An 11,661-nucleotide genomic window follows, 5' to 3' on the forward strand; every position below is an offset into this window, starting at 1 on the left:
ACGACCCTTAATCGGCAAAGAGCGCATCATGTGTGTATTTGCCGACACGTTGAAGACTTGGTGCATTGATGCACATTTGGGGACTTAGTAGCCGATTGTTGAGAGTTGTCTTTCCAACCTAATTTAATTACTTTGGTTTTAATAGTCATTTGAGACTTTGTTTAAGTATTTTTGTTTTAGTTTTGAGACTCTTTTGAGATTACTTTGGTTTACTATTTATTCAAGTATTTTCTTTTAAGTTTATTGTTCTGTAATTCGTTGCAAAATTCTGAATAAGCCGGTACGTTATCACACTGGCGATAATGTCTTGAGAATTCTCTTGTTTTGTGAAAAAGTGTATTTTATAAAAGAGAGAATTGTCGGGCCGGGGTGTTACACTCATTATATTCGCCAACTCGTTTCCTAAGGTTCACACACCTCTCTCACACAAAGGCACTTTTGGGTGAGAGGTTGGAGTCACATAAACTTATGCCCAAAGAGGAAAAGGAAGAATGAGAATGTGAAGTTTAATTGAATTAGATGATCAGCACTCCTTTAAGGTTCACACCCCTTTATTGAGAATTCAATAAACCCATGTAACCTCCCCTTAGTAATGGTCATAAAACCACAATAAGTTGAACAAATGAAACCCCCAATTAAAGAGGCATAACTCTCATTAACAAGAAATTATCCAACACAAATAAAGTGTACTTAAAGGAGGAAAAAGTTGTAGTAAATAAAAGAATAAAAGATATATTTATTTCATATGCTCATGACTTATCTTAAACACAAGATCAGTCTTCGTCATGGCCTCCCCGTGATTAAACGACCTTCGTCACGGCCAGGCCGTGAAGAAGTTTGGTTTGCATCTTTATTCCAACAATCTCCCACAAAAGATGAAAACGAAAAGAAAACCAAAGATAGAAGAATTATTGAGCATAAGAGGAGATCTAATACATAGCACTTGGTGTTACATAAAGTAAATTGAAACCAAATTTTAGTGAAATGCGGCAACGACCTACAAGTCTAAGGGTGAACGAATCTTGAAACCCTTTAGACTCTTAATCAAAGAGTTGACAAACCGTGAAACTCTAAAATTTAGGCTGAGACCCCCCACAACACATATTATACTCCAAATTTATATGAACTCTGCGATAAATTTTTTGCACCAATTATAAAGCCTTGCGCTCACCTTAGGTCTAATGGAAGCTCTAGGAAAACCGCCCAAGTTTTCCATAGAAGATGGCTAAACTTCACATCCACGTAGGTGAATTTTCAAGTGCATCTCAACAATTGCACTTAGTCAATGGGGTTAAATATATCCACATAAGTGAACTTACCAAATACTACTTAGTAGCCAATAACCCCCACAAGACCGTAGATTCATTAAGAGCATTGTAAAATGCTCAACCTCTCAATTATTATTTTTAGTTGGTGAATTTAACAAGTGTGTCTACTTTAACAAATATTGAATTCATTAAGAGTTTAAAAACTCAACCCTCATACAAGCGGTGCATTCCTCAAGTGCATCTCAAATTAGCACTCACCTCGTGGGTTTTGGATCCATGAAGAGTTCAATAACTTAACCTCAAACAAGCATCACATAATATATGCGATAGAGATAGGTAAATTTTGCTTGTTATTTTCAAGTGGGCTTAAAACTTATCCCCCTCGACATCTCACAATATTATGAAGGATCATCACATGTCCCAATTCTTTTTCCATAGCGCTAATTGTATTTTGCAATTTGGTTTTTCCATACAAAACCACAAACACAAGCAAAAAATAAAGTATAACTCATACATTTTTCACACTAGCACAAATAGTTAAATAACTAGATATTTTACTTCTTGTTCTTTCGTTGTAAGAACAACCAAAATAACAATGGGACATACACTAGAAATCCTTATAAAATAAATTCTTTTATAATGCATGATCCTTAATAAAACATAGCCATTTTTGTGAACTAACCAACTTCATCTATACTAAATTCACAAAATTTGCATCACAAATTCCAAAGTAAAAACTTTTGAAAATAATGCAAAATAAACTTTGTATCTCCTTTTGATACTTTGAAAAGACAAAGTAAACCCACAAGTTCACAAGTAAATCCTATGTCCAATCACAATGCAATACCCCATATTATCACATTATCAAATGTGTTAGCATATCCAACCTAAACACACATAAAGTCTTCTTATTAAAAGTGTAAAGGTTTAATGGTAAGTAAATTACATTCCACATGAATGAATACTAAATTTTCACAATATCTTCTCAAAATAAGAAAAATGGATTTTAAGCAAAAACACAACTCTTGTATTTTCTCGAAATACTCTAATTCGCGCCATTTTCTTTTTATAAAACTTTCAATTTAATCGAGAAGATAGGAAGCTCAAAGAAGATTATTGACCCCACAACTCAAAATGTGATGTATAACAAAAACAACACACCACTCACATTGAGATGAATAACCAAACATATATAACATATTCGATCACCTTGAACATTTGTGAGAATTGAAATTCTCCAAATTCTTGTTACTTTAAACAACTTTGAGAATTAATATCCTACAAAACCAATTTATAAGGTACAAGTTAAAACTCACATGTTATTAAATAGTTGATAGATTAAACACATAATTTGAAATCCAACTTTTATTATGAAGGACTTACCATATTGTAAGTATTGTCTTAAAATATAGTTTCAAAACCAACTCAATAACCTTTGAGTAGACTTTTAGAAATACACATTATTTAGGAATCGAGTTAGTATTGAGAAATCTGCCTCATCCCAAATAATTTTCTTACAAAGGTTAATCACTAACTAAACTTCTATTGACAATTCTTGAACATCAAAGTATTAGTTCATTGGAAGAATACCAAAGCTACATTCAAGTCAAAACACAAAAACGTCTTTAATATTAACCAATATCATGAAGCAACATGCACAACAATATTGAGTACTAAAACTGCATTACTCGAGAATTTGAGTCCAATCCTATTTTATTGAATACTTCCCCTACATTGGACTACTAAAGTCGAGTAAAATATTTTAGGTAATCTGCACAAAATTTCAATCCTCAAATATAAAGTTTAGACTTAGAAATTCTTTAGAAAATATGGTGTAAAAGTTCCATAAGATAAACTTCATTTACATAAAAGAAATGTCAAGTCACAACCCCCACATTACAAGCTAAAGTCCAAACTCAAAATCAACAACTTTACGATTTTGAAAATAGTTTGTTTAACTAAGCTATCTTTGGGAATCACCAATAATGCATAATGTTTCCCATGAAACAACTTTTAGTACTATCACAAAATTCTCAACTTAAAATTCAACTCTCTTGAGTTTTTAGTTGATAAAACAATTTTCCAACACCACTAACAATGCACTTTTAATCATAATTATAGACTTAAAAGGTCTTTTAAAAACAGTGTATAATGGAAAATCAAACTAAAAATGTGATTCTTTCAAGAAGAAAGTAAACCTCTTCAAATTCTTAATAAAAATCACTATTTTGTGAGCAATTTCTCTTTCAAATTATATGAACACAAAAACTTTCCTTATAAACAAATTACTCCAAAAAATATGCATAACATTTTTAATGCAATTCAACCAAAATTAAGCTTTATACACAACCAATATAATAAGTTAATATAAACATCAACTTACCACAACTACTCTTCCTTGAACAAACGAGTAGAGCTTGTAAAGTTAATTCATAGTTTATAGGAAATAGTTTGCTAGTAATTAATTACAAACAAGTAATTTAAAAGCAAGGTATTTTCATAAAAATCATAAGTTATTGTCTAACCTTCTCACATTGGTCTTTGAAGACAAAAATAACACTTTACACGCAACTATGTTCAACATTATAAATGATGAAACATAGTAAACAAATGAAAAAATATTTTCAATGACAATGATCACAAATAATACCCAAATAATCATTCTTTAATCTAGTACCAACCTTTTTGTTCCTTGAAAATTCTCATAGGATGATATATATATATATATAAAGTTTAATATCCATTTTAGAAACAACTTTCATCCAAATTTTCAATGAAAAGGTACTAGTTTAAGAATTGATTATTTAAAGAGAACACAAACATCAACCAAAAATAATGTCCATCCCTTCACATTCTAGTAATCATTCCAACAAATTTTAATTGGCAGATTAAAAAGCTAACATTTTATTTTGCCAATTTCAAACACAAAACTTTGTTGAAGGAAGAAGTAAGATATTCATCAATATCACATACTAAATAAAATATTAAAAGGAAATTCTATATGGTGACCCTCAACTTTTTTAAATTCTATTTGGTAGACAATTTTTATCTTTTCTCTATTTGGTAACCCTCTATTCTATTTTTCTTGTTTTCTTTAACCTTACTGCATTTTAAAATTATTTTTTAATTAAAAATTTGATTTTACAATTACAAAAAACTGATTTTGAAATTTTTTAAAAAAACATCCCCCACCATAACCACCCATCCTACCACCCCCTACCCACCATCACCCCCTTCCCCCTTCACTGCCAGCCACCATCACCCCCTTCCCCCCTTCACTGTCAAAGCGTCGGACCACCCTCTCTGCCGGCGCCCAAGCTTCCTCCCCTGCCGCCGACCGTAACCTAGCACCCACGAACCCTCCCCAACCCTCTTACCCCCCACACCAACCAGCCGCCGCACCTCCCTCTTTCTCCTCTAACAAAACCGAAACCCACCACCTTCCACTCCATTTAAGACCACCAACCTCGAGCCTTCCGATTTTCACCACCCATCCACCCCCTCCGATTGCAACCTGTTCTTCGGCAAAGGAGAGAGAGGGAGGTGCGACACTGGTCGGAGTGGGAGGAAAGATGGTCGGGGAGGGTTCGTGGGTCCTGGGTTACGGTTGGCGATAGGGGAGGAAGCCTTGGCGCCGGTAGAGAGGGTGGTCCGGAGCACAATAGTGAAAGAGGAAGGGGGTGATGTGGCTGGCAGTGAAGGGGGAAGTGGGTGATGGTGGCTAGGGGAGGAGAGAGGGTGGTAGGATGGGTGGTTATGGTGGGTGGGGAGGGTTTGAGAATTTTTCATTTTAAAATTTGTTTTTTGTAATTAAAAAATCGGTTTTTATTTTAAAAAAAAATTAAAAATCTAATAAGGTCAAAGAAAATACAAAAAATAAAGTAGAGGGTTACCAAATAGAGGAAAGATAAAAATTGTCTACCAAATAGAATTTAAAAAAGTTTAGGGTCACCATATAGAATTTCCCAATATTAAATTTAAATTAGTTTAGAATGAACCTCCCTTGATATTAAATCAAGAACTCGTTTAATATGATATCCTCATTATGGACGCGAATTATCACCGTAGTATGAGCCACCAATGACATCCCATCTTTACGCAATTCTTTCACCAATTCCATCACCAAATAAAAAGATAGCATTGATACAACCATAACTCACAATGTAGAAAGCCAAACGACAATCACACCGTTGAAAACGAGGACCAAGATGTCCCAAAAAAACTCTCAAAATTTCAGCCAAATTGAACCATGAATGAATTTTTATCGGATGTGAATTTTTGGAGTGCTTTCACAAAAACATGAATAAACTTCTACATTTCTTTACTTGTATTCTCAAACTATCTAAAATACTTTTTCTCACATCTTCACCCTATGTGATGGTAAGTAGCCATTTAAATACTAATATCGTTTTCAAATTGTTGTATTTAGAAGGTGTTTTCAAGGCTACTAAAAGAATAAGAAAGTGCGAAAGACTTTTCGAACTTAGTGTGTCGTGACATTTTTGGAAACACTGACTTAAAAATGATATTTGACGCAATCGGGGTGCTCATTGTATTCGCTAACTCGTTTCATAAGGTTCACATTACAACAAGAATGTCACCCTTTTTCCGTCCGCCAAAATCGGACACTAAAAACGCGGGATCGGACGCTAAATCTATTAGCGTCCGTCAACGGACGCTAAAAGGCTGATGCAAAACCCCTGATCGCTAATTTTTGGATTAGCGTCCGTTAAGCAGACGCTAAAAATTTAGCGTCTGAAATTTCAAATTTAGCATCCGACTTTAGAGTCGGATGCTAATTAGCGTCCGATTAAAGTCGGACCCCAGACGGTAATTCTCTTCTTTTTTTTTTCAAATGTAATGTTGAGACTTGTTAGTAACCACTTTTCCTTGGTTATTATGTTGGGTCAAACTTGTCATTATCAAATATAATAATGCAAATGTATAGGAAAAATTATAATTATTATTATATGTAATAAAAGTAATTACAATATAAATAGAAATGATAAATCAAAATTTGTGAATAATTTACAAGCTTACTTAAATAAATAATAACAAAAAATCTATCTAATATATTAGAAAGAAATCATTTCTTCTTCAATATACAAATCTTCAATCTTCAACCTTTCCAAAGTCATCCTATCAAACTCAAACAAACCTGCAAAAGAAAAAAAAAATCATAATTAGAAACAGAAAAAAAAAAAAAAAAATCAAAGAAAATCAAAAATCTATATCAAATAAAATTAGGAAAGATTCCCAAAAAAACCATGCCAAAAAAAACAGCAAATGACTATAAAGCCCAAAAAAACCACTCTACCATGAGTTATTCAATTTCCAAAAAAAAATACATTATTTATGAGACGATCCTACCCTCATATACACTATTGTGCACAAGTCAAGAGTAGCAAACACAAAACTTAGTAGAGCCTTGAAACAACCTTCAGAATTATCAGGATGTACCCTAGCAGAATCACATTAAAATGAGTTGAACTATAGAATACATCCAAAATCTTAATCATTTAGGATATAATGATCTTCTATTACAGCAAGAGCAATATAGCATATAAACCTAAACACCATGGTGATATATCAACGAAACTTTGCATAGTAGGCCTTAGATTGGATGAAAATAAGAGTCCAAAAAACATGTTGATAGTTGATTTTCTAATTTGACCGTCTTCTTACCCCTAAACTACCTGACCTCCACATAGCAAGATAAATCAAACACACTTTTGGTGTCAATAGCACCTTAACTAGAACCTCTAAAATCATAATAAATCTTGGATAATACAATGTAAGAACTCTTCGTGTTTGGATACATGAGTATACTTGAAATACATCCATACCATTCTGTTATCTATTACCTAATCCTCTTAGAATGCTGATTAACGACCATAGTCCTAGACCAACATATGATGGAAGTTGACCTGCAGATCATTGTGAACTACTATATACTCTTAAAAACATACAAATGAAAGTCTCGTTCATCTGGCTGATATATGATCCATTAGCTAGAAACCATTGTATCTATACTCCATACTCCACCACCATCACATAAACGAAGTTCACCTGCAAATCATTGTGAACTACTATATACTCTAAAAAACAAATGAAAGCCTCGTTCATCTGGCTGATATATGATCCATTAGCTAGAAACCATTGTATCCATACTCCATAATCCACCAACATCACATACACGTCTAGCTTGTCTCCTACAACATTCCAGACCAGGGATTTCTGCAAATTCTTCACACAACATACTGAGGCTTTCTATACAAACAACAAACGGTACAAAACCTGGCAACCTAGTCTCCAAGAAGCATCTTAATCCTACTGTTAACAAGTTGAAGAATACAGTTTAACAACAACCAGTGCTCAGACTATATATAAGTACTCTACTGAAACTCTGAAGCACAGAGGTTCTAAGTATTACTCAAAGCAGCATAAAATTACAACTAACTTCGTAGAATAGCCTATATAGAACGATAGAAGGCATAACAACTATGCGATAGAAGGCATAACAACTATGTTGAGATAGAAATGATAAGTTAATAAACCATTATTACGTGAAATTTCAATTTCGGATAACATAAAACCAAATTTAACATCACACTATATTCCTCACTACAACTTACTAATCATCAAGCAAAAAACACCTATTTGCTTTCCCAAACTAAAACACTCCACTCAATCACAAGTGTAAAACAAAGTTTACATCCAAAAACAAATCTATCATGTTTTTCTGAAGTACATCTCAGAGTTGAAACCTAGTATTCAAGGTAATTGTCTAGTTTACTAAAGACAGTCTAAAATCCTCGTAAATTTCATTAAATTCACTAAAAATTCTATAATTTTAAGGACTTCAATTAGATCCTACAGATTATAGAAGACATCTACACACAAATTTCAACATACAACAAATCAAAACTTTTGAAAAACATCATTCTGAAACGTAAATCATTAGAACTAGCAGTTATGATCAATCAATCAAACTGCGAAAACTTAAAAAAATAATATGACACCAGATCTCTCTCACACAAAAGGCACTTTTGGGTGAGAGATTGGAGTCACATAAACTTATGCCCAAAGAGAAAAAGGAAGAATGAGAATATGAAGTGTGTGATTGAATTAGATAATCAACACTCTAAAATGACACACATATATAGAGGATTTGAGAAATAGGAAGAGTCACCCCTGTATTGAGAATTCAATAAACCCATGTAACCTCCCGTTATTGATGGTCATAAAACCACAATAAGTTGAACAAATGAAACTCCCAATTAAAAAGGCATAACCCTCATTAACAAGAAGTTATCCAATACAAATAAAGTGTACTTAAAGGAGGAAAAAGCTGCAGGAAATAAAAGAATAAAAGATATATATATTTCATATGCTCATGACTTATCTTAAACACAAGATCAGTCTTCGTCACGGCCTCCCCGTGACTAAACGGCCTTTCTCACGGCCAGGCCGTGACGAAGTCTGGTTTGCATCTTTATTCCAACAACCCCAAGCCCACCACTTTTTTTATGTTTACAAACCTCAGTCCAAGCAATAGGAGGGGATCTCTGCAAACAAACCTTTCCATCCCAAAGGAACCCTCTACAAATCTACATAATCCTAAGCATAACCCCTTTAGGGATTAAAAAAAATTATGCCCAGTACAAATGCAGACTTAGGAGCACAAAATTAATCAAAACACTTTTTAGCCACATATGATAAATGCCTAGAACTCCAACAAGGTATCCTCTTTATGATTTTGTCAACTAAAGTGTCAAAGTCAGATTTAGCAAGTCTGTTTGAGGTAATTGGAACCCCTAAATATCTAAAAGGGAAAATCCCTTTTTTAAAACCCGACAATTAAACAATTCATTCTTGAATGTCATCCTGAACATTACCAAAGTAAATTGTTGTTTTATCATCATTAGCCGCCAGACCAGAAACATCTTCAAAAGCTGTGAGAGTTTTAATCATCAGTCATAGAGCTAGCATTACCCTTACAAAACATCATTAAATCATCCGCAAAAATTAAATGATTTATTTGCATATGAGTACATCTATGAAGAAAGGATAAACTATTCTTCAAACTCATCTTCTTAAGAAGCCTAGAAAGATACTCCATGGCAATAACAAAGATCAACGTTGACATGAGATCACCTTGACGCAGACCTTGCTTGCCCTTGAAGAAGCCACACAAACCCCCATTGAAGCTTAAAGAGAAACAAGGAGAAGTGATACACAACATAACCCAATGAACAAATTGATGAGGAAACTTTAGCGCAATGAGCAATTCTTTCACAAACTCCCAGTTTAAGGAATCATAAGCCTTTCGAAGATCCACTTTGATGGTGCACCTAGCAGGAAGGCTTTTCCTCAAATAATTCTTCATAATATCTTGACAAAGAAAAATATTATGCATGATAATTCTGTTCTCAATAAAGGCACTTTGGACAGGCTTCATAATTGCAAGTAAACCACATTTCAACCTAGAACAAATCATTTTAGAGATGATTTTATACATGACATTGCAACAAGCAATTGGTCTATACTTTGTCACATCATCAGCCTGCTCACACTTAGGAATGAGACAAAGAGTAGTAGCATCCACCTGTTTAAGCAACTTCCCAGTATGAAAGAAATCCAACACAGCAGCAATTATATCACTCCCAATGATACTCCAAGTCTTCATAAAGAAACCACTAGAGAAACCATCAGGGCCTACAACTTTGTTATCATCAATTGCAAAAGGAGCAACCTTAACATCCTCCCTAGTAAACTCCCTACATAAACTAGTTTGTTGAGCTTCATTAAGCATTGACCCTTGATTCACAATAGTTCTACTCACAGTAGCCTTGCTCACACTTTCAGACCCCAACAGTTTCATGTAGTACTCAAGAAAAGCCTGCTTAATCTTCTCAGGATTACCAAACACCCTCCATGTTCTTGAGTCTCCTTATATGATTCTGAATTCTTCGTTTTCTTAAGAAAGCATGGAAATAGGAGGTGTTATCATGACCCCCCTTTGATCCATTCAGATTTAACTTTTTGCTTGAGGAAACTATTTCGAGCCTTATTTAGAAAATCATAATTCTTCCTAGCCTCCTCCTCCTTGTTATGACGATCACTATTCCTGGGATTGTGATAAATTTGTTGTTGAATCTCCATAAGTTTCACAAGAGCAACATAGGTTTCATTTTTCAAAGAATCTGGTTTTGTTGAGCATTTTCAGTAGTGGTTTCAGCTTCTTCAGTTTCAAATGACCTTAAACATAGCAACACCATTCACATCTAAATTCCACACGTTAGTAACTTTGCTTAAATCTATAGTCTGCATCCACATATTATAAAACCTAAACGTTTTAGGTATAGAATATAACAAACCAACAGGTCAGATCACTCAAGAGCAATGATCTAATATTCCTTCAGGAAGAAAATCAGCAGAACTATTTGTATGCATATCAAATCAAGCATCATTTACAAAAACTCTGTCAATTTTTGAGAAAACACAATTTTCACCTTCTTGCTTATTAGACCAAGTGAAGAATGACTCACTTGTGTTGTATTCAAGATCTTGCACTCCCTGACACATTGTCTCAGTCCATCTACTTCAGTCAAAGTGACCCCATAACCATATCTATCTTTTAAATTCATCACATTGTTAAAGTCACCTATTATTATCCAAGCTCCTGACAGTTGAGAACCAATCTGATAAAGCTTAGCCCATAATCTTGCCCTCTCATTACCATCATTCAAACCATACACCAAAGTAACCCAAAAATACTTTCCAGAAGACTTATGTAATACCTCACAATGAATAACCTGATCTCCAAATAATCTTATGTCAACCACAAACAAAGCCGGAATCCAAGCCGACCAAATTCTCCCACCAGGATGATAACTATAGTTCATCACAACACTCCAATCTCTACAAATTTTAGGGAAGACATTAGTAAAGTTAGCAGCCTTCACCCTTGTTTCCAGAAACTCGAATAGTCCAATTGAATAGTGATTTAAAAACCACTTAATATCACTGTGCTTTGAAGGACTATTCAAGCCTCTGCCATTCTAGAATCCTATAATAGCCATGAGGAAGGATTACAACTTCCTTACTTCCACCATCTTTACCACCTTCAATAACTTTAACCTCTTGCTTCTGATGTTCTGTTACAATCTTACCAGCTGTGACATTTTGCTTCTGAGAAATTTCCTCCCCTTTGCTAGTGGTTGTTAACCAGCAACTTACTACTTATATGATCAACAACATCTTTAGTAATCACAGTAGCCATGCTTGGCTGATTCACTTTTTTAACCCACATTTTCTTTGGCCCAATCTTCTGTAAAGTCAGTTCATATTTCTTCCTTCTACATTCTTCAGCTGTGTGTCCTATACCCCC

At 34.1% G+C, this 11,661-nt stretch overlaps 1 protein-coding gene across 1 annotated transcript; it reads right to left on the minus strand.

The window, feature by feature from the left end:
• Positions 1–6,343: 6,343 nt before the first annotated feature.
• Positions 6,344–10,152, minus strand: LOC104893426 (uncharacterized). The gene is made up of 3 exons (XM_010679534.2): positions 9,324–10,152; positions 9,167–9,223; positions 6,344–6,426 (listed from the first exon to the last, which is right to left on the minus strand). Exons 1-3 carry the CDS (start codon positions 10,150–10,152, stop codon positions 6,344–6,346), a joined length of 969 nt encoding a protein of 322 aa, XP_010677836.2.
• Positions 10,153–11,661: the final 1,509 nt, after the last annotated feature.

The sequence above is a fragment of the Beta vulgaris genome, chromosome 5, assembly GCF_026745355.1.
Source record: "Beta vulgaris subsp. vulgaris cultivar EL10 chromosome 5, EL10.2, whole genome shotgun sequence".
NCBI classification, from domain to species: domain Eukaryota; kingdom Viridiplantae; phylum Streptophyta; class Magnoliopsida; order Caryophyllales; family Amaranthaceae; genus Beta; species Beta vulgaris.

What these genes read in the sequence shown, in the direction of transcription:
- LOC104893426 (XM_010679534.2), bottom strand. Translation starts at nt 10,152, where the DNA reads ATGAAACTGTTGGGGTCTGAAAGTGTGAGCAAGGCTACTGTGAGTAGA. An exon ending in TTTATCCTTTCTTCATAGAT is followed by an intron (nt 9,224 to 9,323) that starts GTACTCATATGC and finishes AAACTCTCACAG; the next exon opens with CTTTTGAAGATGTTTCTGGT. An exon ending in TAAAACAACAATTTACTTTG is followed by an intron (nt 6,427 to 9,166) that starts GTAATGTTCAGG and finishes TTTCTTTTGCAG; the next exon opens with GTTTGTTTGAGTTTGATAGG.